The sequence below is a fragment of the Brachyhypopomus gauderio genome, chromosome 13, assembly GCF_052324685.1.
Source record: "Brachyhypopomus gauderio isolate BG-103 chromosome 13, BGAUD_0.2, whole genome shotgun sequence".
NCBI lineage: Eukaryota > Metazoa > Chordata > Actinopteri > Gymnotiformes > Hypopomidae > Brachyhypopomus > Brachyhypopomus gauderio.
The window spans coordinates 16,389,643-16,411,121 of record NC_135223.1 but is presented as its reverse complement, the minus strand read 5'-3'; the positions used below and the strand labels follow the sequence as shown (position 1 = coordinate 16,411,121).

The window sequence follows — 21,479 nt, the reverse complement described above, 5'->3', positions numbered from 1 at the left end:
TACCCCGGGAGACACTAAAACATCCCTCAGTACCTCAAAGCTCTCTGTGTGCTTCACAGTGTAGAGGGAAGGACTGCCTGAAATAATAGATAAAAAGCTCCGCTCCTATCTGCCTCCCCACCGCAGCGAGTTTAATCCTGGAGGACCTCACAGGGAGAGATCTGTCACCATTGTTTCCCCGCTTTGATGCGCAGCGTCTTTGTGGCCGTGACTGGGAGCCCGCGTGCTGCAGGGGTACATGGCAGCCTCCTCCGCCCCAGAACCATGCTGAGGTGCACACACCGTGCCTCCTGAACAACTGCACTGACCCTTCCTCCATCTTGGCTCCCATTATGGCCCAGTTCTCCAGACCAGGCCACTTTCCCACTCAGCCTCTTGACTGTGGTGGCTGGCTGTCAAAAATCGGGAGGCTTTGGAGCACTTTAAAGCCCAATGATCTTTTGCTGATACTTCAGTTGTTTAAAGGATGCTTTAGTTAATTTTTTGTCTGCTTACAATTTTATCTAGACTTTAACTTTAGTTATCGTGCATATTTTCCCCATTACACATAGCTGAACAGGTCTAACGGAACAGGAAACTTCCGGAAGAATTCTTGTCATGATTGATCACTGTAGGTGCTATTTTTGGATCCTGGTTTCTAAGGTTACCAATTATGAATGGCTCAGCCATCATTAACTTTGTCATAAATGAGCATCTAACTTGTCAATCCAATCCGAGTTGGCAAGGGCAATATATCATCATAAATATCACGTTGCCAATCAGGCCAGTTAGGCCACGCTTGAGGAACACATTGTCTTGGGAAAGAAGGCATGAAAGAGAAAGAGTATACAACAGCAAAATACAGTTACAGTACAATACAGTGTAGCTCTGGTAAAATGTGCATGTCTGTGTGAAACTTGACTAATATCACTTTATTTCCTTTGGCAGTCTGGTTGTGAGGTGTCCAGGTACATGTTATGTTATTTCTACTATTAGGACAACAGGTCTTTGCTAATGTGTGTGTCTGCATGCAGTACTTTCTTATATGGAATCTGGGCTTATTTATCATCAGTGCAAAATACATGAATGAGAGAGTGCAAGTATCATTGAGTGAGAAAGATCGAGACAAGCAGAATTGTGTGTGTGTGTGTGTTCTACTGGCTGTTTGTCTAGGAGGGATTAATGAGGTGTGCTTTTGGAGGTCCTATGAGTTTACTGCTCCTGACTCTAGTGCCATTTGGTGTGATTTCCAACAAACTCAACTTACAGAGGGATTCCCATCAGCACCTAATCCCTGTGGTTCAGTGGACCCTCACACCGACCCAGAACAAATACGCATGAACACATGCCGCAGGAAAACACCCACCAGCACTAAAGTTCAAAATGCTCCCATCAATGCTGTTCTGGTAAATGTGGAATTATTATTATATATATATTTTTTTGTGAAAAATAGGTTAGAGTTGATTTATTATAGATTATAAGCATACTAAATTAGTTTGTAATTGTTTTTTGTATGCTCAGCTTCAAAGATTTCAGCATTTACAGCTGACATGCCGCCTTTGAAGCGCACACCTTGTGATGTGCTTGCGGTGTCAAATTCACCCCTCAACATGGCAGCAGGAGATTCACTGAGGTATCAGCTGGGTTTAACACTTAATCACTGTCAGTATCAACACCATATCCACAATTTCAAATATTCTGACTGACAAGAACACCAGTTGGCCAAAATTATGTTTATTTCTGTTCTTTTATTTACAAAATAAAATTAAAAGGAAAGAGAACACTAACCTGGGATTTGACTCACAACTTTAGCAATGACACATGGCTCCAGCTGTTTCATGGTAGAACTGGGTGACTGATAACACACACCATCTGTGACAGAGCAACTGACAACAGTACAAACGCTCTGTCCTCATATTTATCATCTCCAACGTGAACTGAAACAAAATTTCTGACTTAATTCTGACAGGGTTTGGCTGATCGCCGAATAGGCAATACAGCTGGCTGAATATGAAACCCAGTGCATGTTGGGATACGTCACCGACGGTGCTGTTCAGACTCATAGCGAGTCAAAGCTACACAAAGGCACATTGCTTTGGGGTGAAGCAGTCCTTGAAGTCTTGCAAATGGATAAGAGCGCAGGCTGATTTGAGGTTTGAGTTATGTGTAGTATGCCCTGTGCAGACCTTCTCTGTCTGTGATTTAGAATGCCCTCAAACGTGTCATAACTCCCCACTATTAGAAGACATGAGGGGGTTGTCAGAAACTCAAGATATATTGAATGTACAACTCACATACACACACCCATCATAATTTGTTTTCCATGTAGATGCTGAACTGAAGATCCTACATACCTGGATGATGTGAATTTTGGATGCTATTGAACATCTTCAGTATCACCCAATGTGATACTGATCTTGTTTGTTAATTAGCAGCACACACACAATGCTTTCTGTACATCAATATAAAACCCAATCATGTTCTATGTGTGCCTGTCTGAGGGAGAGATAAAACAGAAAGATTTGCATTTAATTTGCCAAGCTTATCGGCTTGAATAACTTATTAGCAAAGGCTTCCATGTGGAAAGCTTCTGGTCCACTGATTTCCAACATTCCGTTTAATGTGGAGAAAAAGACAGCACACATCTAAGCTCATCAAAGCATAAAGAGTGGAATCCCCATGGAACTACTGACTTATAGATTGGCAATAATCTCCCATCCTAATGAAGTTTACACCTAGTTTTCCTCAAACATTCATACATAGTAATTACACTGTGACAAATTTTTAATTGGCTTTGGAATAAAACAATGACTATGAAGTCCAGTAGCAGAAAGTAAGCTGCACTGCTGAGATATTTACAGCTCCACCAGGTGGATCGTTTCGATTTCATTTCGGCCTACTTCCCCGGGCGCTGGAAGCCAGTCATTTCTGCCATGCTCATTTCCTCCTTGTTTGTAGCCCTTTTGCCTCCAGCCTTTTCTTGAGAAAATGGAAGGCGCGCTGAGTGGGGTTCAGGGCGCAGTTGGCCAGGGTTTCTCTCTCTCTCTCTCTGAAAGACTATAGTCTCTTTAATAATTCAATGTGAACAAGGTGAACCATCCACCGAGTTCTGAGGCTGTTATAATATGCTGGATATAAGCAATCAACATTCTTTATACTTCAAAATGGACCTTTCTACTTCCATTTTCAGTTACATTCCAGTAAAGACAAGTGGTACAATTGGTTTGGCTGCCCTAAATGCTTACAGCACAGTATTTTACAAGTGTGTTGTTATCCAACAAATAATAACAGTTTCATCTTTCTATAGACTTATCTCACTTATTTGGGTTATGTCCCAGAACAAACTGCACTGAATGTACAAGCCTGACACACATATCCATCATTTATTTTACTGGAAACACAGGTAATCATCCAAACAGCCAGTCATGTGCCATGCCATGCTTATAATCATAAGGTCAGGAACTGCCATAGGTCAGGAACTTCCTTTAACATTCACATCAAACATCGGATAGATGGTATATCCAGGTGGGCTCGTTTGACTATTTAGAGAAACTGATGATCTGATGGGATTTTCAGGTACAACATCCTCTACAGTGTACAAATAAAGGTTCGCTGGTCTGGTGAATCTCAGTAGCATGAACGCCTCCCATGCCTACGTCAACAATTCAGGCGGCTGGTGCATAGATTCATAATGTTTTTGGACAAGCATTGGACACTAATGAAAATGATTTAAGGAATTGGGATTGAATGTTACTGTATTGTTGAGCTTTCTCCATTTATGGGGTAATTTTAACCTTAATTTCAGGGTTATAATGCAGCATGTCAAAGTGCAAATCATCTCAAACTGGATCCATGATCATATCCGTGAATACAGGGTACTGCAGTTGCATGTCCAGTTACCAGATCTGAACCCAACAGAGCACCTTTGGGATGTGGTAGAACAGGAAATTCGCAACATGGACGTGTAGCGGACAAACATGCAGCAATTATGTGGTGTGAATCTAGCTCAAAATGTTTGGGCAATGTTCAGTAGTGAAACTCTACCTTCAACATTTAATTGGAACACATTTAGAAAATCAGAAAGACTTCAGAGAAATCCTATTCAAAAACATCCAATATTCTAATTATGCACTGCACAATAAACGCTGAGGAATATTCAGCTAACGATGGAGGACAGTCTAAATGAGACTTCTTCACCATGTAATAATGAAAAGGAGAATTTTGAACTTTGTCACTTTATGAAAAATAGTTTCACAAAAGAAAACCAATATCCAGTTGTTATCTACTAACAGTGGCAGAGTTACACTATTCTTGGGGTGGCCAGAGGGTGTCAAAAGCTATTTTAGGGGGTCCACAGACTACGACAATGAATATTCAAGAAACACAACCAATTGCAATATCTGTAACTGTTCTAATGTTTTCATAACTACTACATTCATTTCATTCACATTTTTGCACAGGAGGGACCTAGAAGTCAACAGGTCTTACCGATTACAAAATGCAACAGGCTCGTTTAAAAAAACATGTGGTGCCGTGACATCATGCATCAGTCATGTGGTATGGCACCTGGGGGGTCCAATCAGCTTTCAGGAGGCTCCAGCTCTACCCCGGACCCTGCTTTAGCTCCACCCATGTCTACTAAGGAGAATCTAGGCCTTGGTTTAGGTTACCTACAAGTTCCTAAAAGAATCTGCAGCATAAAGAAATCAGGCCTTGCGCTCTACTCATAATTCCCAATTCTCAGTTTAACACTTTGCATTATTTGCCATCTGTTTTGGGCAGTTTATTTAGGCTGTTGGTAGGCGAGCCAGCATTCCACTGATGAATAATGGACACCTGTGAATAGTATCACCTACTGGCAAAAAAAAAAACACAAGACAAACTATATTTTCCCCACATATCCAAAAAGATCTTGTGACGATGACACCGCCAACTGGTCAGGACAGCGGTAGCCTCCTCCGTACGACAATATGGCCACACACTTGGCTTTATGTCATTATCCCCTGTTACATGTGTTTGTTTTGGTTATTTGCTGTGCATCCGTCAGGTCGTATTCACCACACCACCTGGGGGATGTTTCTCCTTTATAATGTGCATGTATCATTTATACATTATACTACGTTTATCTTTTATAAGCCATTAGCTTCCATGATGGTATGATGGCACGATACTTTGGCTTTCTTCTCTTCTCACTAGGGAACTTGTATGTATGGTTTGACTTCCATTCCTCAGTCAGTTGGAGACTCCAATTTGCTTCCTCCTCATTTTCTGTGTTCTATGCGTGACACTGATATGCTCATAATTTTGTTCTTGCAATTGAAAATGCAAACAACAAAAATAAACCTAATTCATTTGAATAAGTGACAGTTTCCTTCTTTTCTAGATTTTAACATGGACCAAAAATGACACTGTGTATTTGTCCACACACACAGTCTCATGTTCAAAGCATAGCCGTAAACACTTTAGGCGTCTTTGCACCTCTAGATTCAGATAATTGTACAGACAGTTTCTACCAGCATTAATACTTGTACACCGTCATACACCCTCTGTGCCCATGAGATCACTTAGCAGTGCTGAAGGCTAGAGGTGGAGACTAATGAACAATTGATTTAAAGTGGCAGTGGAGGCCCACTGGTGTCAGTGAATGTGTGAAACTCAAACTATTAATAGAACTAGGCCTTAGGACAAAGCATCAATGAAACAAGAGCACACACACCTATGCACACCCACGCTCCACCCCCCCACCCCACACACACACACACACACAAAGAAACTCATCCGTGTTGTTGTGTGGAACAGAACAGAGAGGACGTCACAATGTTTCTCAGGAATTTTTTCTTTCTTAATTGTCACCTCGTATTGGAATCTTGTTACCCAACAGTGGGTAATCATTTACACCTGATGCCGTATCACACGCAAGACAACGCAATGATCGACTGATAGGCAGAGAGACTAGTATCGGTTGGCTATATTAAAAACCAATGCAAGTTCCTTCATACAAAGGAATGAGTCATGGGAAAGGTCTCATTTGTCCATGGCTGTAGTGTATTATAAAGAGAGGTACAGATTAAATGCTTCGATAGAGATGAATCATTGTGTCTTGGCCATGAGAACTTTCGCCTCCAGATCTGCATATCTCTTCAGGAGCGGCCCATAAACCTACAGAGATGGAACATAAAACCAAGCAGAAAATGTCATTCAGAACACAAACATATACTTCCAAGTTAGCAAATGTGTTAGCGTGAGCTTGATTTGCATTTCACTAAAACAGGAAACAGAATGCAACAATAGGGACAAGAACAATGAACAATCCGCTTATTAAAATACCATTTAGAGGTTTCCAAGCAGATTAACTGACTTGGACTGCATATTTTAATGCAGCTTCTTACAAGATGTCACCCTGTGATTCAAGATAATACTGTTCATCTCGAGTCGTATATATTTCCACTACGTGCCTACCTTACTGAGCCAACTTAGAGCTATACATCCTCACTATATCCACTAGGTATCCCAGATGGGTTTGTTCTGCTTCCATTAAATGTGTTCACCTTAAAATGACAGTAAATACACCACAGTACATAAGTGGCCTTAGAACAGGGTCATCAGCGATGCTGTGAATCATCCCCACTAGCCAACACCTGGCTGACCTCTGACCTCTCCGCTCTCACGGATCCGATACCTCGACTTCAGGCATCTTGTTTATTCCTGGTAAGCATTCTGACTATGCCTTCCTAGCCACAACAAAAAAAAAAAGATGGAGTCTTACATGGAGTCTTCCAAAATAATTAAAAATAATTAAAACTTTCTCATTATGTAAAAACATATAAAAGTATGGCATAAAACCTCCTGCATCACATAAACCAAGCTCAAACAGATTACTAGAAGGTGGATGAGATTGCTATTCTTGAAATCTGGCATCATATCATGGCATTCCTTTGAGAAATCTGCCCCATAAACGTACTCCCCTGAGCAAAGCATATTCTGGATCTACTACAAGTCGTCCTGGATTAGTTTATCACACAAAATGAGAAATAAGAGGGCGAAGACAGTAAATAATGCACGGAAAGATAAACTATTAAGACACACCCCAGAGACTATAGCCAACTGCTGCAGTGATGAGGCAGAGACTGAGGAAAGCACTTGTTTGCAATGTTCCTACTAAAGCAGAGTGGGAGGAGAGCCTGAAGCTCAGATCACTGGGTTGATATGGAGGAGACGTGAAGATCCATAAGTCAAACAGAAGGTCCCATTTTTCAAAAAGTGTCACTACTAACCTTCCATCAATATTACTATCTATGCTCTGGGCAAAAACTGATTAGATGACTGTTGATTCAGCAACACGGATCTATGAGATATGGACTCAGCGTTATTATGTGGAATTAATGGTACAAATTGTGATGAAATTGTCGTAATGATTTCCAACTTAAAATGGACTGATAATAGATAATCCACTTCTCCAAGCTGCCATCACATTTGGATCAATGTTCAATGTTGAAATATGGACCGCGCCTTGGGTAGCGTATCTGGCACTAGCTTAGTAACCAGCTCCCATGTATCAAGTGCCTCAGCATAAAAGCTATGGACTAGGAGCAGTTATCTCTTATTACTCATCAGAACATTAAGTCAAGAAACATATTGTAGATCAACACTCTTACTGAAAGACATTTCATACACCACAGGTTTGATGTATAGCCTCACCCATTCTCTGACTGACACTTATGCATATTCAGTACAAAGGTCCTGAATAATGATGCTTTTAGAATTACAATAAAAAATGCTTCACAGCCATAGGTCAAGGTCAGCTGTTTTGTCTCTTCAAGGTGGATCCATGTTTTGAGTTTGTGGAAAGCGATTTCCTGCCCTCTGCCTCTCCTTCCCTTGGTAAATTGCTTTCTGCCCCTTGACATGATCTATCCATTTTACGCTCTGGCAGCCCATCCCCTGGGGCACCCCAGGAGAAATATGCTGTGTGTTCCACCCTAACAGCGGCCACGCTATGAAAGGGTGAGAGTCGGCAGGCCGGAGGAGCAAGTGTGAGCAAGACGGAGAGGTGAGGCAGAAACATACCAATTAAAACTCAATAGATTGGTGTGAACCCCCTCCCCTCCCTCCCCATCCACCAAGGTCCGTCTTAATGAAGCCGGGTGAAGATCCAGTACTGCCGGTACAGAGCGCGTTTGAGGACCACCGGAGAAGTAGCCCCAATTTACACTGAACTGGCCAGGGAGAACGTCTCATTTTCTCAATCTTACGTCTGCGTCGAATGATGAGATGATCTCTAAAGGTTTCCCCACACCTGAAGGTAAGTGACACTTCAAGGAATAAAAAATTAGCAGGTTTCCAATACCTTTGATGCTCCTGAAGATTGAAAAGCACCTCTGGGCACAAGATGACAAGCATTAATTGGTCCTGGTAACTGACTCAAGTGGGGTAATTAAGAGTTTGAATAGAGCACAAAAGACAGAATCCCATGAGATTCAGGTGTAGAACAGCCAGTAGTCTGAGTTACAGAATGACAGTCTCCTTCATGGTAAAAGTGCTAGGAAGTTTTGTTTGTTGCATATTTCTGCACTACATTGATTACATATCACACAAGTGATATACAAGCGAATGCAACATAAACACATTATATGGGATTTGCGTCATATACATCATGTCACCAAGCTGCTTCTTGGGGACAATTCCTGGCACAGCGGTAAGCTCCAGGCAGTCACCATGTTTGTTTTATGAACATTTATCACCGTGCAGATTTTTTTCTGCATATTTATCTTCTGTTGATAAAAATTGCAATAAATATGAATCTCCTGTGATTGATTCTTTGCTGCTCTTTAATAAGGCATCTGCAGTGCTGACACCTGAACGTATTTCCTTCAGATAGGAGGTGACACGTGAGCTGCTCCTGCAGACCCCCTGGGGTTTGTTGAATATAGCACAGAACACGTCAACAACTCCCCATATGAGCTTTGAGAAAATGTTGAGATTAAACAAAAGAAAAACTTGTAGCAATGCTCTCAAAATCAGCAAACCATTCTAAGCACTGGGTTTCATCTGCTGATGTCAGACCCTTTGTTAACTATACGTTTTCCACGTATGTAAACCTGCCTTGAGAAACACAGCTCCTGGTAAAGGCGTCTCACAGTTTAATGCAGCCACGAAACTAAAGGCAACAAAGTCATTAAATTTCAAAGAGGACCCTTCATCAAGAGTGTGCTCGGAGTGGCGTGCACTCCACCGCTGAGCTACAGTGCGGCAGAAAACAGTGCTGAGAGAGACAAATTAATAGCAGTCATTATCCTGTAGGTTTCAGTAGAGTCTGCAAGGGTATTACACCAAAGAACGAACCGTGAGAGAGTAAAGTGGCCCGTTTTGATCCATCTCCAGCCTGTGGAGAGGCTGGAGGTGCAGGCACGCCATTACGGCTCTGCCTCCACCGCCATTACGGCTCTGCCTCCACCGCCATTACAAAACAAACCTGTGCAGGATGTAGAAGGTGACCTGCAAAAGCATCGCATTTCTAAATCACATACCACAGGGAGAATGGTATGTGCTGCCCCTTCCATAACTTATTCCAGGATGGGTTGAATATCTACTGTTATTGATGTAACCATGTTTAATACTGCACACCGACATCACATGGGAGCCAAATGTATTCTAAATGGCAATACAGCAAATAAATTCACTATGTACCCAAAATTGGGATTTGGGCTGTAGCCACGGTGCATTAAGCATCCGGCCCAAACTGACACGGCTGTTGTAGAATATAGAACATTCAATGTCTTTTTACATAAAAAAGCAATGCCTTACTTTAAATTTTTAAAATTTGTCAGAGTGATCATGCCAACCACAATTTCAATAATTTTTATGTGTGTATAAATCCAGATGCAAACTAAAGGCTGGTAAAACGTGACCCAGGTGACTGTTCGTCTGGGTTGTTTTTTAGTTCTCTACTTTGCTTTTCACATCTATGTGAAATTAAGGGCACCTGTTCTCCCTCTGAAGACAACGAGACAGAAGAGATGCCAAACTCTCAAGTCGTGTTCCATCAGAACTCCCAGCGTGCCAAACCACGCCTTTGTGCCGACACACTCTCACGTGTGCAGCGGCGGTGCAGTCAGCGCGGGCCGTCACGTGAGATCAATCAGCGGGCTGAGACGTTTCCGCAGCGCTCCGAAGCACAGACGGGTCTGTCTCTGTGCCGCCATCTGAAGAGACGACCTTCGTCAGCAAAAGGAGATGCCGCTTCACCACAAAACCAACCCGATGATGATGCTCGCGGCTGAGCTGTCACTGGGGGATCTCGCGCATAGTGATGAGGTTCACGTTGGCCTCCACCTTCGCCATCGTTTCTGGCGTTCGCCGAATGGAGCAGTCACTCCATCACATGTGGGATCACACAGCACCAAGTGAGAGATGGGGAACGTTCAGTGCCGAGATCCACATCAATGCATGTAATAATTCATGAGCTAAACCATGTAGGATGCATCTTATTCAGTAAAACAAACATAAGAGGTTGAAGAATAAACTACAAAAGGGGCTACGGTTTAGTTAAGGCACGATTTTGTAGCTGTAGCTTCAGTTGGTATCTTTTGAGTTTCCATAATGTTCCTATCTGTGCAGAACAGAATCTGTGTCGCAGTGAGTGGGTGCAGCAGCCAGGTCAATTCGGCTTTGGTCTTAGGCTTCTGAGCCGAGCCTGTAATGAACTGCATTTGACATGCGCTGAAACCATGTTTCATCCCACATAATTAAGGCACAGAAGTGCCAACGCTCTCTAATTGGAGTTTCTCCCTGCCATTGGCCGATCGTTTGATTACATGTGTCCTCGATGCAGGGGAATGACACGTGCTGCTTGTTGAAGTGAGAAACACAAATGAATTTCCATTGCAGCACATAGAAGAATTATTGCTCTGTCAAAACTGGAGCTCAGAATAGCTAGTGTGTTAGTGAGTGTGTTATGGGAAAAAGCTTAGGAAACAAAGATTTTCTAAGATCTCATTACTACTGCAAATATTAGTATTACTATTATTTGTTATTATATCATTACCATCATCAACACAGTGAAATTCATGGTTCCTGAATTGTAAAGTCTGTTTTTATGATTCTGTAGCTGCCCCAATAAACAGACTTTCCATTTGAACACCCAGCCTGTTACATTTTAATATGCCAGATTTCAAGGTCATTTTTTTTTCTTTTCATACCAAAATGTATTGTAAATTGTATCGCATTGAAAAATGAATGTGTTGAGTGGCATTAGTTGCATTTGCTACAGGACAAGACTAAATAACAGGGTCACACAAGAGAAGCACCTTCCAATGGTATTAAACTGATGAGTTCAATCACTCAAACTCCTCAGGAATCTGGCAGGTCGTGACTTCTTCACAGAACAGCACATGGTGCAAGTGCATATTATGCACAGCAAAAGCAGAAATGCATCTAATAGAATGTTTATAGCACTATATAATATATTGTGCTTTTTGTGCCTTCAGAAAAAGAGAAGCAATTACAATAAACAGATGGATCTAGTTAGCACCATATGCTCAAGTATGGGAGTGGAAAACTAATCAAACCTCAACTGAAAAAAACCAAAAGCCTCATCAGTAGACTCAAAATTCACATTTCATATTTGATTTATACCAAAAAACAAATATATACATCTAAAAATCATTTTTGTTAACCCCCATCAGCCACCATCTCTGTGAGGTCAAACACTTTACACCACCGTGTCGCCCAGAACGCACATTGGACATGAATGGTGAGCTGTACCCTTGCAAAGTGTATTTCCCAGCACGAGTCCTTTGCAGACCTCCAACTGCCCAGCAATCATCATCATTATAAGTCCCTGACCAGCACCCCTGAACGATAAAGCCACACCAAAAAATAAAAATGTTTGAATCCAGCATGACAGTCTACACTTTGAGATGTTATTTCCATCTCAGAGGTTCTAGTACATAAAACCTACACCGAACCTTTTAATTACCCACCTTTCACTGGGTATCCTGCTTAGGTACAAAAGCACATTTAAATATAATGCCACTTAGCTTGTATTAAGTACCGTCGTCCCAAGATGACCCCCCCCCCCCCCCAGAAACGGTCAGAGAGGTTGGCGTGCAATTTTCTTTTACAATCCCCCTCTCCAAAGGGACTGAAGCACTTAATGAAGAAGCAGTGACTCAAAGTAGGCCAGTGAGTTAAAACTCGGTGTGGGGGTTCTCTGGGTTGCACTGTAATCATGGTCATTCCAGCTGCAGCTTTCTCCAGCACCTTTACGAGTGGTCTGGAGGGCGGGGCAGGGGATGGGGGCGTGGCTACAGGGACGGAGGAGGGACCTCACTAAACTTGTCCACTGCATCTTGCCTCAAGTGATTTAGTACAGAGATTGTAGTGACAACAACAATGTACATGAATGCACGTAAATTTTTAAATGATAAAAACAGATCCTTTCTCAGCATTCTCAATCAATTACATACATCTGGTCAAGGAGTGAATTGCACTTTCAGAAGTGACACCACCGCTCTTACCTCCATGGCCCCTGGGCTTGGTCTCACTGCAAGCTGCGCTGCTGGTGCTCCCTTCACTGCGTCCTTGAAGGAAACCCCAGTACCAGCAACAAGCCCTGGAAAGGAGTGGTGAGGAAAAAAAACCTCAGTGAAGCATCAGGAAGGTCAGAGATGGTTCAAACTCGCCCACTCGCCCACAGGTAAGCGGCTTCGCACACGTGTCCGTTGCCCCGTGGATGCAGATCACTGATCACTGAAACCAAGAGAAGAGGACACACAGAAACGAAGGCTGCAAGGACATTTCAGCGTCCTTAGAGGGGACGATGTACACTAGGAGCGCCGGGCTCATTTTCTTTTAAAGCAGCGATATCGTCTCACGTCTCACGTCATGTCTTGCGTCTCACGCTTTTTGGCTTTAAACAGAACCAGCTGAAGGAGCCGCAGGGTTGCCCTCCTGCTTTCATGGAAATGAGGTCAGATGTTCAGAGTGCAGCCACTGAGATTACATCCACAGTGGGCTGCACTTAATGTTGCTGATGGTGCCTTTTTAATTACTGCACACATAATTAGTTTATCAATTTGAAAAATTATGTTAGTGTTGCCCTTTCAAATATTATACTCAATGGTATTGCATGATTAATATCTTGCACATCAAACCAAACATTTTGATATACAAAATATACATTACATAATAAAAAGAAAAAAAGACAAAAACATGGATGACTCCCTTCAGGAGTGCAGGCAGGAAACAAGAGTGCAAAGATGCACATGGGATCAAAGAGATCTTAAAACACCACAGGCCTTTAGCAAACTATACTGTCCACTAATACAGCTGCTTCAAACCAGTAAATACTAACATTTGTTACTGTAGCTCAGGGCTTTCCAGTGGCAACTTCAGAAGTCTTGGACAGACTGATGTGCTTTGTAACACTAACACATGCTACATGTAAAGTATTTATGCTACCAAACACCACCATAGTGAAACATCAGTTGTGTAGCTTTAGGCTTTAATCATGGGAAAAACAAAAAAAAAAGAGAACATTAGCTACTGTGACATTTAATGTTGGATGCCAATCTGTGATGAACTCCAGTCTTTAAAAAGGTTACCAAGTGTATCTGCATTCACTAAACAACCACAGATGAAGTCAGGAATGACCAAGTCATCCCAAACATCTTCAATAGGTTTGACTTCACAACCATATCAGTGAGACCATTAGCACTCCAAAGCAGACAACCACCATATAAGCAGAGAAGACTACAGCAGAGAAGCAATATCTCTTGTATGTTCAGGTGTCATCACTGCTTCCACACACACACACACACACACACACACACACACACACACACACACACACACACACACACACACACAACAGCGTCACTGACCTTCCACAGGAGTGGGTGGCTGTCTCTGTACCATTGACTGAACCTGTTATCATTCTGTACTTTTTATGGAAGGAGCCAGTTTGTCAGGGTTGGTTGAAAAAATGCTGCTACAAGTCTAAAGACTCAGAGACGGAACTGCAGCCTGTGTCAAGTGGTAAACACGTGAAAGAGTTGGAAGAAGGAAGAAAAATGAGCTTGAAGAAATATATATATTCACACACACATACACACACACAGCCCTACCAAGGACCCCTATAAGGTACCGCTACAGTAGCAAAGACAGGAATAAGAGGGAAACAGACAGGAGCACCTGCACTGGCCTTTCCACACGTCCCCCACCTCCCTGACCAGTAAAGGCAGCACAACATCAATACTGTCAGCAATGCAATCGAGCCAAAATGAATGAGAGAGAGCACTGCACTGTCCACGCTACACTTGGGGTGATCAGGCTATTCACCAGCGTTTTGCTTTAGCCTTTAATTAACATCCTTAAAATGCAAGTCCACATCGGACTCCTCTTTCCTCTGTACAACTGTTAGATGATGAGATGAGACGTGGAATTTGTATGATGAGCAGTGTTGCCATAGTTACTTTGAAACAGTAATCCGACTACTGACTACTGACTACTTCTTTAAAAAGTAACTCAGTTAAGTTACTGACTACTTGCTTTTAAAAGTAACTAAGTTAGATTACTTTTAGTTACTTTCAGCAGAGGCTGATCCCCCCGCCCCTATAACATGAAAATGACTACCAGTTCTGCCAATACTCACTTTATTGACATGTATTTTAACCGGAACATCAAAAATGACACTGGCATTTGTAAACTTTTTCTTGAAATAGGCTTACATGTTTTTTAAATAAATAAATAAGACAGTCTTTCTGTTCAACTCCGCCCACTTACAGGGTTGCCAACTGTCACGCATTGAGACACACGCATTTGACTGTCTTCACACGCTTACGCCACACTTCCGATATCTCACGCCGAAAAAAAAATCCAGTTTATTTACCTCTGATCCACATCTATGATTCAATGAGTTACTAGTTCGATCTGGCGCCAACCACCGGCGATCGATCGATCGCGATATAATACTGAATTTAGTCCATTTTACACCCCGCCCGGTAACAATTTACGTTCGCCGCCAAGCCCCGGTTTTTTTTTTTTTCAGGTTTGACGTTGTGTTTTTGAAAGTAGACAGCACTCTGTCGCCAGGACAGAGTGTACAACGGACCTTAATGTTGTCTTCCTTAGCCGAAATAAAATCAAAATAATGCCTGTATTTCCAGCTGCTTAAGGCGAACCTCTCCTTCCATCTGACTTTGGCGCCGCAGAGCAGAGATTACGTAACCGCGTAAGAAACGTGTAGCCAAAAAATAAGAATGAATAAATATAACCTACGTTCCCCCGAAATGCAGAGATAGTAACGCACGATGTTTTAGATAAGTAACTTTAATCTGACTACTAGTTTTTAAATAGTAGTTGCGTTAGACTACTCGTTACTGAAAAAAGTAGTCCGACTACAGTAACGCGTTACTAAGTAACGCGTTACCGGCATCACTGATGATGAGACATCAAAGGGATTAAACTTCTGAAACCATCAAACTGATGATGAACTGTAATGATAAAGTTTCAGATACTCTGGCCAAAATCCCAGTCCACTGACACTAATGACCTCATTTTCACCTTCAGAATTTCTGCAAATTTGTGAGCCTACAATGCTTATGTGCTTTAACGTAGTGAAATTCATAACTGTGTGCACAAATTGCAATATCAAGCCAGTTGTAATGCAGCTTTGATCAGTTCTTTGCCGGTGGCTCTCGATAGGCTGGCATTAAAGACATCTTAATTAGAACTGAGGTCATCTCTTTCAGACCACAGAAAGTGCAGGCTGAGAATCATACATTAGGCTTCTGAATGACTCCAGCGCGGGTACCTTATGAAACCAGTGATTAGGGCATTAGGCACTGGAGCTGTCTGAGTTAATTGACCACAGAGAGAACATTTCACCGCTTCCCTGTTTGGTGCCTTTGTCAGGAAGAAAACACGGAGAAGCAATGAAACATACATACTCATCTCCCTGCCTACTCTACTGTAGCAAGGACAAAGAGCTTGTTAAGAGGAGACCATTACAGAAACCATTTTCATTCGTGGTGTGTCATTTTACTATGTAAATGTACATAATTCTTTTTTTTTTTTCTTTCTAGATATTGTCCTATAACGCATTGTTCCTACGGACATATTTAAGAAAAATATGGCATGATTTATGCTTAAAACAAAAAATCCTTACTGTCTTTTTCCAGACATTTCTTCACCTACCTACGTGCCAAACTGGGACTTGAGCTTGCCTGTCCTGACATTCCTGTCTGTTATACCAGTGAATACTACACTGGCACATACAGTCAGCACCTGCTTTATTGCTTTCATGGCCCACGTTAGGCACACACATTCTAGACGCTAGGTGTACAGTTACTGCAGCTCATCATTAGCCATCCACGAGTGCCTGGTCACGCCCTACAGGCCGCAGCTCAGCTGATATCTGGGTCAGTCTCAGTCCAGCAGTGCCAGGAACAGTGGGGGCACCTTTGGGGCTGTTGCACTGGTGGTAGGGAGTCAGGTACAGGAGACGGGCACTGGAGTCTTTACACACGGCAGATTCTCTGCTGACTGGAGAGTGAACACCCACAGCCTTCTCACCAACAGTGCTCCAGTGGACTCATGGATGACCAGATCCAGAGAGCAGTGTGGATGGAGGAGTTTCTAATCAACGCCTGCATTAACTGGGACTCCAGCTTGCGTGTTCGGACATCCCTGTCCATTATAACCAGTGAATACTACACTGGCACATCATGGACGTAATTTTGATTTCATAGGTGGGGGGTGGGGGGGGGGGGGGGGGGGGGGGTGGTGTTGAGGCGAACGAAAATTGTTGACGGGGGGGGGGGGGGGGGGGGGGGGGAGAAGAACGTACCGGAGCGGTCGTTTTCTGCATGGTCCTAGCGCTAGTTTCGCTATTTAAATATTTGGTTTTAACTGTAGAAACTAGGGGGGACCAAAACCGGCTTTTGAAAAAATTACGTCCGTGTGGCACATACATGTATATAGATTGATGACATTTCTGGTATTGCTACATGCACAGTAGAAGAGCTCAGACTGTTCATTTCACGCAGTTTCACGCAGCTCTTGAATAGAATAATACAGCACATCCTGGCATGAAAACCTTTTGTTGGATGTTTCAGTGAATTTTACTAAGTCCATTATAACCCTACAGACATTCAGTCCTATCTAGAATAACATTCTTCCCATTCCAAGGCCTGCAAAAACTCAATTCCTCACTCTCAACTACTCAGACCTAAACGCATTTGTAGTGACAATGTAGACTTCCTCCATAAAAGTACTGAAATATGTGAACATCTTAAAAACTGTGGTTTTCCTAAGTTAGTCATAGATGCTGATTTTGCTCGTGTTTTACCTGTTCAAACAGTAGACACGCTGACCTATAAACAACAACAGGAATTCCTTTGGTGCTGACTTATCATCCCTCTAATAAAACAGCGGTTTATATTATACTTAAACACTTCATCATCCAGGATGATGTACAGACTGCATCACGTTTAAATGATCCTTCACTAATTTCTTATAGACGAGACAAGAGCATTAAATACATGCTCGTCAAGAATGTAATTAATCATTCAGATTCCAACTTGTGGTACTGTAGCCTGCAACCGATCTAGATGTGTTACATGTACTGGCACAAACGATCAATTGTTATCATTCATCCTCGTGCACCACAGCAGGTGTTGTCTATTGCATTACTTCTGTAATGTAGATGTAATCAGCATTACAGTGGAGAAACCAAGAGAAGACTTGTTCTTCGGTTTGTTGAAAATCTTAAGACCATCAAGATTAAGGATGTCATTTCCAGTGTCGAGGCATTTTAATATTAATGGACACTGTATTAATGACATATCTGTTTGCACAGCCAGTTGTTGCTATAGCAGCAATGACATTAGAAAATTCAAAGAAAAAGAACTGATCTACAGTATTAGAACTTTAGAACCACATGGAATGAATGTGATGATTTAAACGTCTACGTTTTCATAAATGTACTGGTTCCTCTTCCTATTAATTCAGAAGCAATTGAACAGCTGATGAAGGACCTTTGTCCGAAATGTCCTGTTTCTCTGAAAACTTTGTGTACTTTTCTACAATTTTTAATATCTCTATTTATATACATACATACATACATACATACACACACACACACACACACACACACACACACACACACACAAATATATAATAGAAATAATATGTTTGTGTGTACATTTTTTACAATAAAAAAATAAATAAACCTCTCTCCACCCCCCCCCCCCACTTTGCCCCTCTCTCTCCCCCCACTCTGCCCAACACCCCCCCCCCCCCACACACACACACACACACACTGCCCCCCTCCCCCACACATCCACACACACGGGTCAGCTCAGAGCAGAGTCAGCGTTCACCCAGCACTGTTTTGTCAGCGTTCCTGCTCCAGATTAATGGCGTGGCGCGGGGGTCAGGAGTGCACGTGCGCGTGACATTTCCCCAACAAACGAGCCCCGTCCGCCACTGCAGTTCAATTAACAAACACGTCTTGCCGCACACACCGCGTGAGGAGTGGCCAGGCTTCCCTGCGCGTGCTGGGTGGGGGAGGAAGCGATGGCGGAAGACGCTTCCCGCGCTGGATTGCACCCATGTTAAGTCTCAGGGCAATACATTAACGGCACATGCAAATGCCAAATGCCTCATCAGGAAAAAGGAAATAACACAACCAAAACGCAGCTTAAAGGATCTTAAAGTGCAATGCAAGGAGACGACCACCTGCCCTCCGTCCAGTCAGGGTGAACCGTGAGCAAACGGGCAGTGTGGAGAGAGCACAGCAGCCAGGGCTTTTACGCTCCCCGCCACAGTGTGGTCAGACTGATGCGCGTGGTCAGAAAGCAAACACAGACTCTCAGCAGTGAAGCAGAATTTCTCAGGTATTATGTTTCAAGCATTTGCAGTGAAAACATAGATTCAATGCACAGACCTGAAGAGTTAAGAGTATAACTCAGCCTGACAGACTAGGAAAGCCAAGAGTTTTCATGAAATCTAATGTAAAACTTAAGCTTTGGGATATCAGCTTTTAAGTTCAAATATCTTCTATTTGTAACCTCTAGCCTGCACTGACCACTGTTGGGTTGTTATATATTCAGCATTTACACTGCAGCTGTTGTTTCAAACACTTACATCATATAGACCATGACAGATACGCTTACTGTATAAATGGATAATCTTACCATGCATAGCTCTGTAGGCAGAGCCCAGACAGGCAGAGTTGGCCACATCAATCGTGTATACTGGAGCGCTGAACACATCAGAGAGGACCTGTCATTGAGAAGAGGTCATCCTTAGCCCAGTGAAATTCCTGATACTAGGTCAGCCACAAAAGTCCATGCAGAGTGCCATCTAGAGCATAAAAACTCTCATACAACAACATAATGGGTATTTAAGGGTAACCACGTGCATGTAAAAACACACCACCGAACATTTGATGCAGATTTCACAAGTCAAACACTTATTCACGGATATCTGTTTCTGGGATACATGCATCCGCTGTAGACTCCAAAATTTCTGCATCTTGCTGTGAACCTTCTGAGATGTGCTCCCTTGTGTCCACATTCACTAGCATCTTTGACTAGTTTAACAGTTCATGTCTGAAAAATCGCTACTTTCGTGCTTAAAATTCCAAACAGTTCATTTGAACACATCTAATGGTTTAATGGATTTAGCTAAATGCATAATTTATTTGGACCTTTACGCTTAGAGATGGCCTACTTTACTGCCAACATCATTTCTGAGATCCTCATGTTGAGAGACAACAGCACCAGACTGCAGATAGAATCAGGCTAGAGTCTGAATCAGCTCCCGTCTCTGTTAGCTTTCTTGTGCAAGATGTTATGATGTAACGACGTGCAGCTTGCCAAGAACCGGATTCATTGTCCAAGTCTGTTTGCCCCCAATCCCAATCCTGGAGTGGGGATGCCATGCATAAACAGGGCTATAATTCCACTGTGGTTCGCCCAGTAGAGAAGTGAGTGCCCCCAAATTAAAGCTTGAGTTCTGCATTTAACCTCATAGCTATAGATTCATTTCATTTTAAAGCCAAAAAACAAATATTTCTCTGACAATTTTGTTTTAGGTGCTGCAGCAAATGATGTGTCCCCAGATGATGTCTTTTCATATTTAACAATGGGCATAATGATTAATATTTTAGCAAATAAATTGGCTAAATAAATGATTCTACTGCACTTCATTCTACTGCTGTTATCTGGGATTTGAATGCTTCTGTGGTGCCTTACATTCCTGTGCAGGCTGAACAAAGATGTACATTTTTATGCCAATGATAATTACTTCATCCCAATTATTCCCTTTAATGTAATTTGAGCAATGTAATTTAATTAAGATCCCAGGGACAAGGTACTTTTACCTTTGGCCAGATATAGAAAAGCAACCCTACCTCTTAAACACATCCTGAAAAACCAAGGACAGTGTCAATTCTACACTGAGGACAGACTGCAAGGACCCCACATTCAGAAACTAAATTAGCAGAGCTGGTGACCAGCCCCTAACCTAGCCTAAACCAAGCCTAAACCCAACTCTTAGTCCCTTTCTGGACTTATTAGAGCCTCCCAGTACATACAAATCACAGTACATACTGGATATAACAGTAAGGGAAAACAATGTGGCCAGTTTGTTATATTTATATACTCTTGTCCATTTGGGAACATGTGTATTTAGTGCATGAAAAGACATTAGCTATTCTCCACGAGTCTCCCTCACTAACACACTAAATATATACAGTACATTTGGAAACATGTATGCGTTAAAGCCCAACATCTCCAAAACAAGGCACACATCCACTCCAGCTGTCACCGCTACCATACCCAGCCTTCCTCCACATCTCCTGCACCACATACATTTACATACATCCATATCTAATGCGTGGAGAAACATGTCAGGGCAGGTCTGGGTGGTACCATACCAAATCACACACAGCTGTGTTCTTCAGTCAGATCAAATTACATTCAGTAGGAGAAGGATAGTACCTCAGGGATAGGAACAATCGGGTCCTCCAAACACACACACACACACACACACACACACACACACACAGCTGTTACTCGTGTAGATAACACTGTGCAACAGCTCAGATAATACAATTTAAATTCTATGAAAACAAAGTACCGGAAAACCTACAAAAAGCATTTCAGAATTCTTATTGAGGTCAAAAAATAAGCATGCATTTATCAAGCCATTTTTTCTTGTTTTGTTGTATACCTGAAGGATGGCCTTGTTAGATGAAGCCCCTCCTGTCGCCAGCACTTTCGTTCCTGGAACTAAAAGAGGAATCAGGGTTTCAGGTGTTGTCTTTTGAATGTGTGTGTGTGTGTGTGTGTGTGTGTGTGTGTGTGTGTGTGTGTGTGTGTGTGTGTGTGTGTGTGAGAGAGAGAGAGAGAGAGAGAGAGACAGTGGGAGCACTATATTCCTGTCATGTACTGGTTATAGTGATATTTTTTCTTATAGGGTGAAATGACAAA

General features: G+C 42.4%; 1 protein-coding gene across 6 annotated transcripts in view; it reads right to left on the bottom strand.

Moving 5' to 3' along the window:
- Window positions 1-1,658: 1,658 nt before the first annotated feature.
- xylb (xylulokinase homolog (H. influenzae)) overlaps window positions 1,659-21,479 on the bottom strand; it is a 36,342-nt gene continuing 16,521 nt past the window's right edge. For 2 of the 6 annotated variants that reach the window (XM_076971275.1, XM_076971276.1), the window contains 4 exons: window positions 21,220-21,278; window positions 19,179-19,266; window positions 12,498-12,592; window positions 1,659-6,138 (listed from right to left, as the gene is read on the bottom strand). In XM_076971275.1, coding sequence (XP_076827390.1) covers window positions 6,070-6,138; window positions 12,498-12,592; window positions 19,179-19,266; window positions 21,220-21,278 — 311 coding nt within the window. In that variant the 3' untranslated portion in view covers window positions 1,659-6,069. The remainder of the gene's footprint in view (window positions 6,139-12,497; window positions 12,593-19,178; window positions 19,267-21,219; window positions 21,279-21,479) is intronic. The other 4 variants (XM_076971272.1, XM_076971273.1, XR_013120670.1 and 1 more) reach the window with 3 other exon arrangements.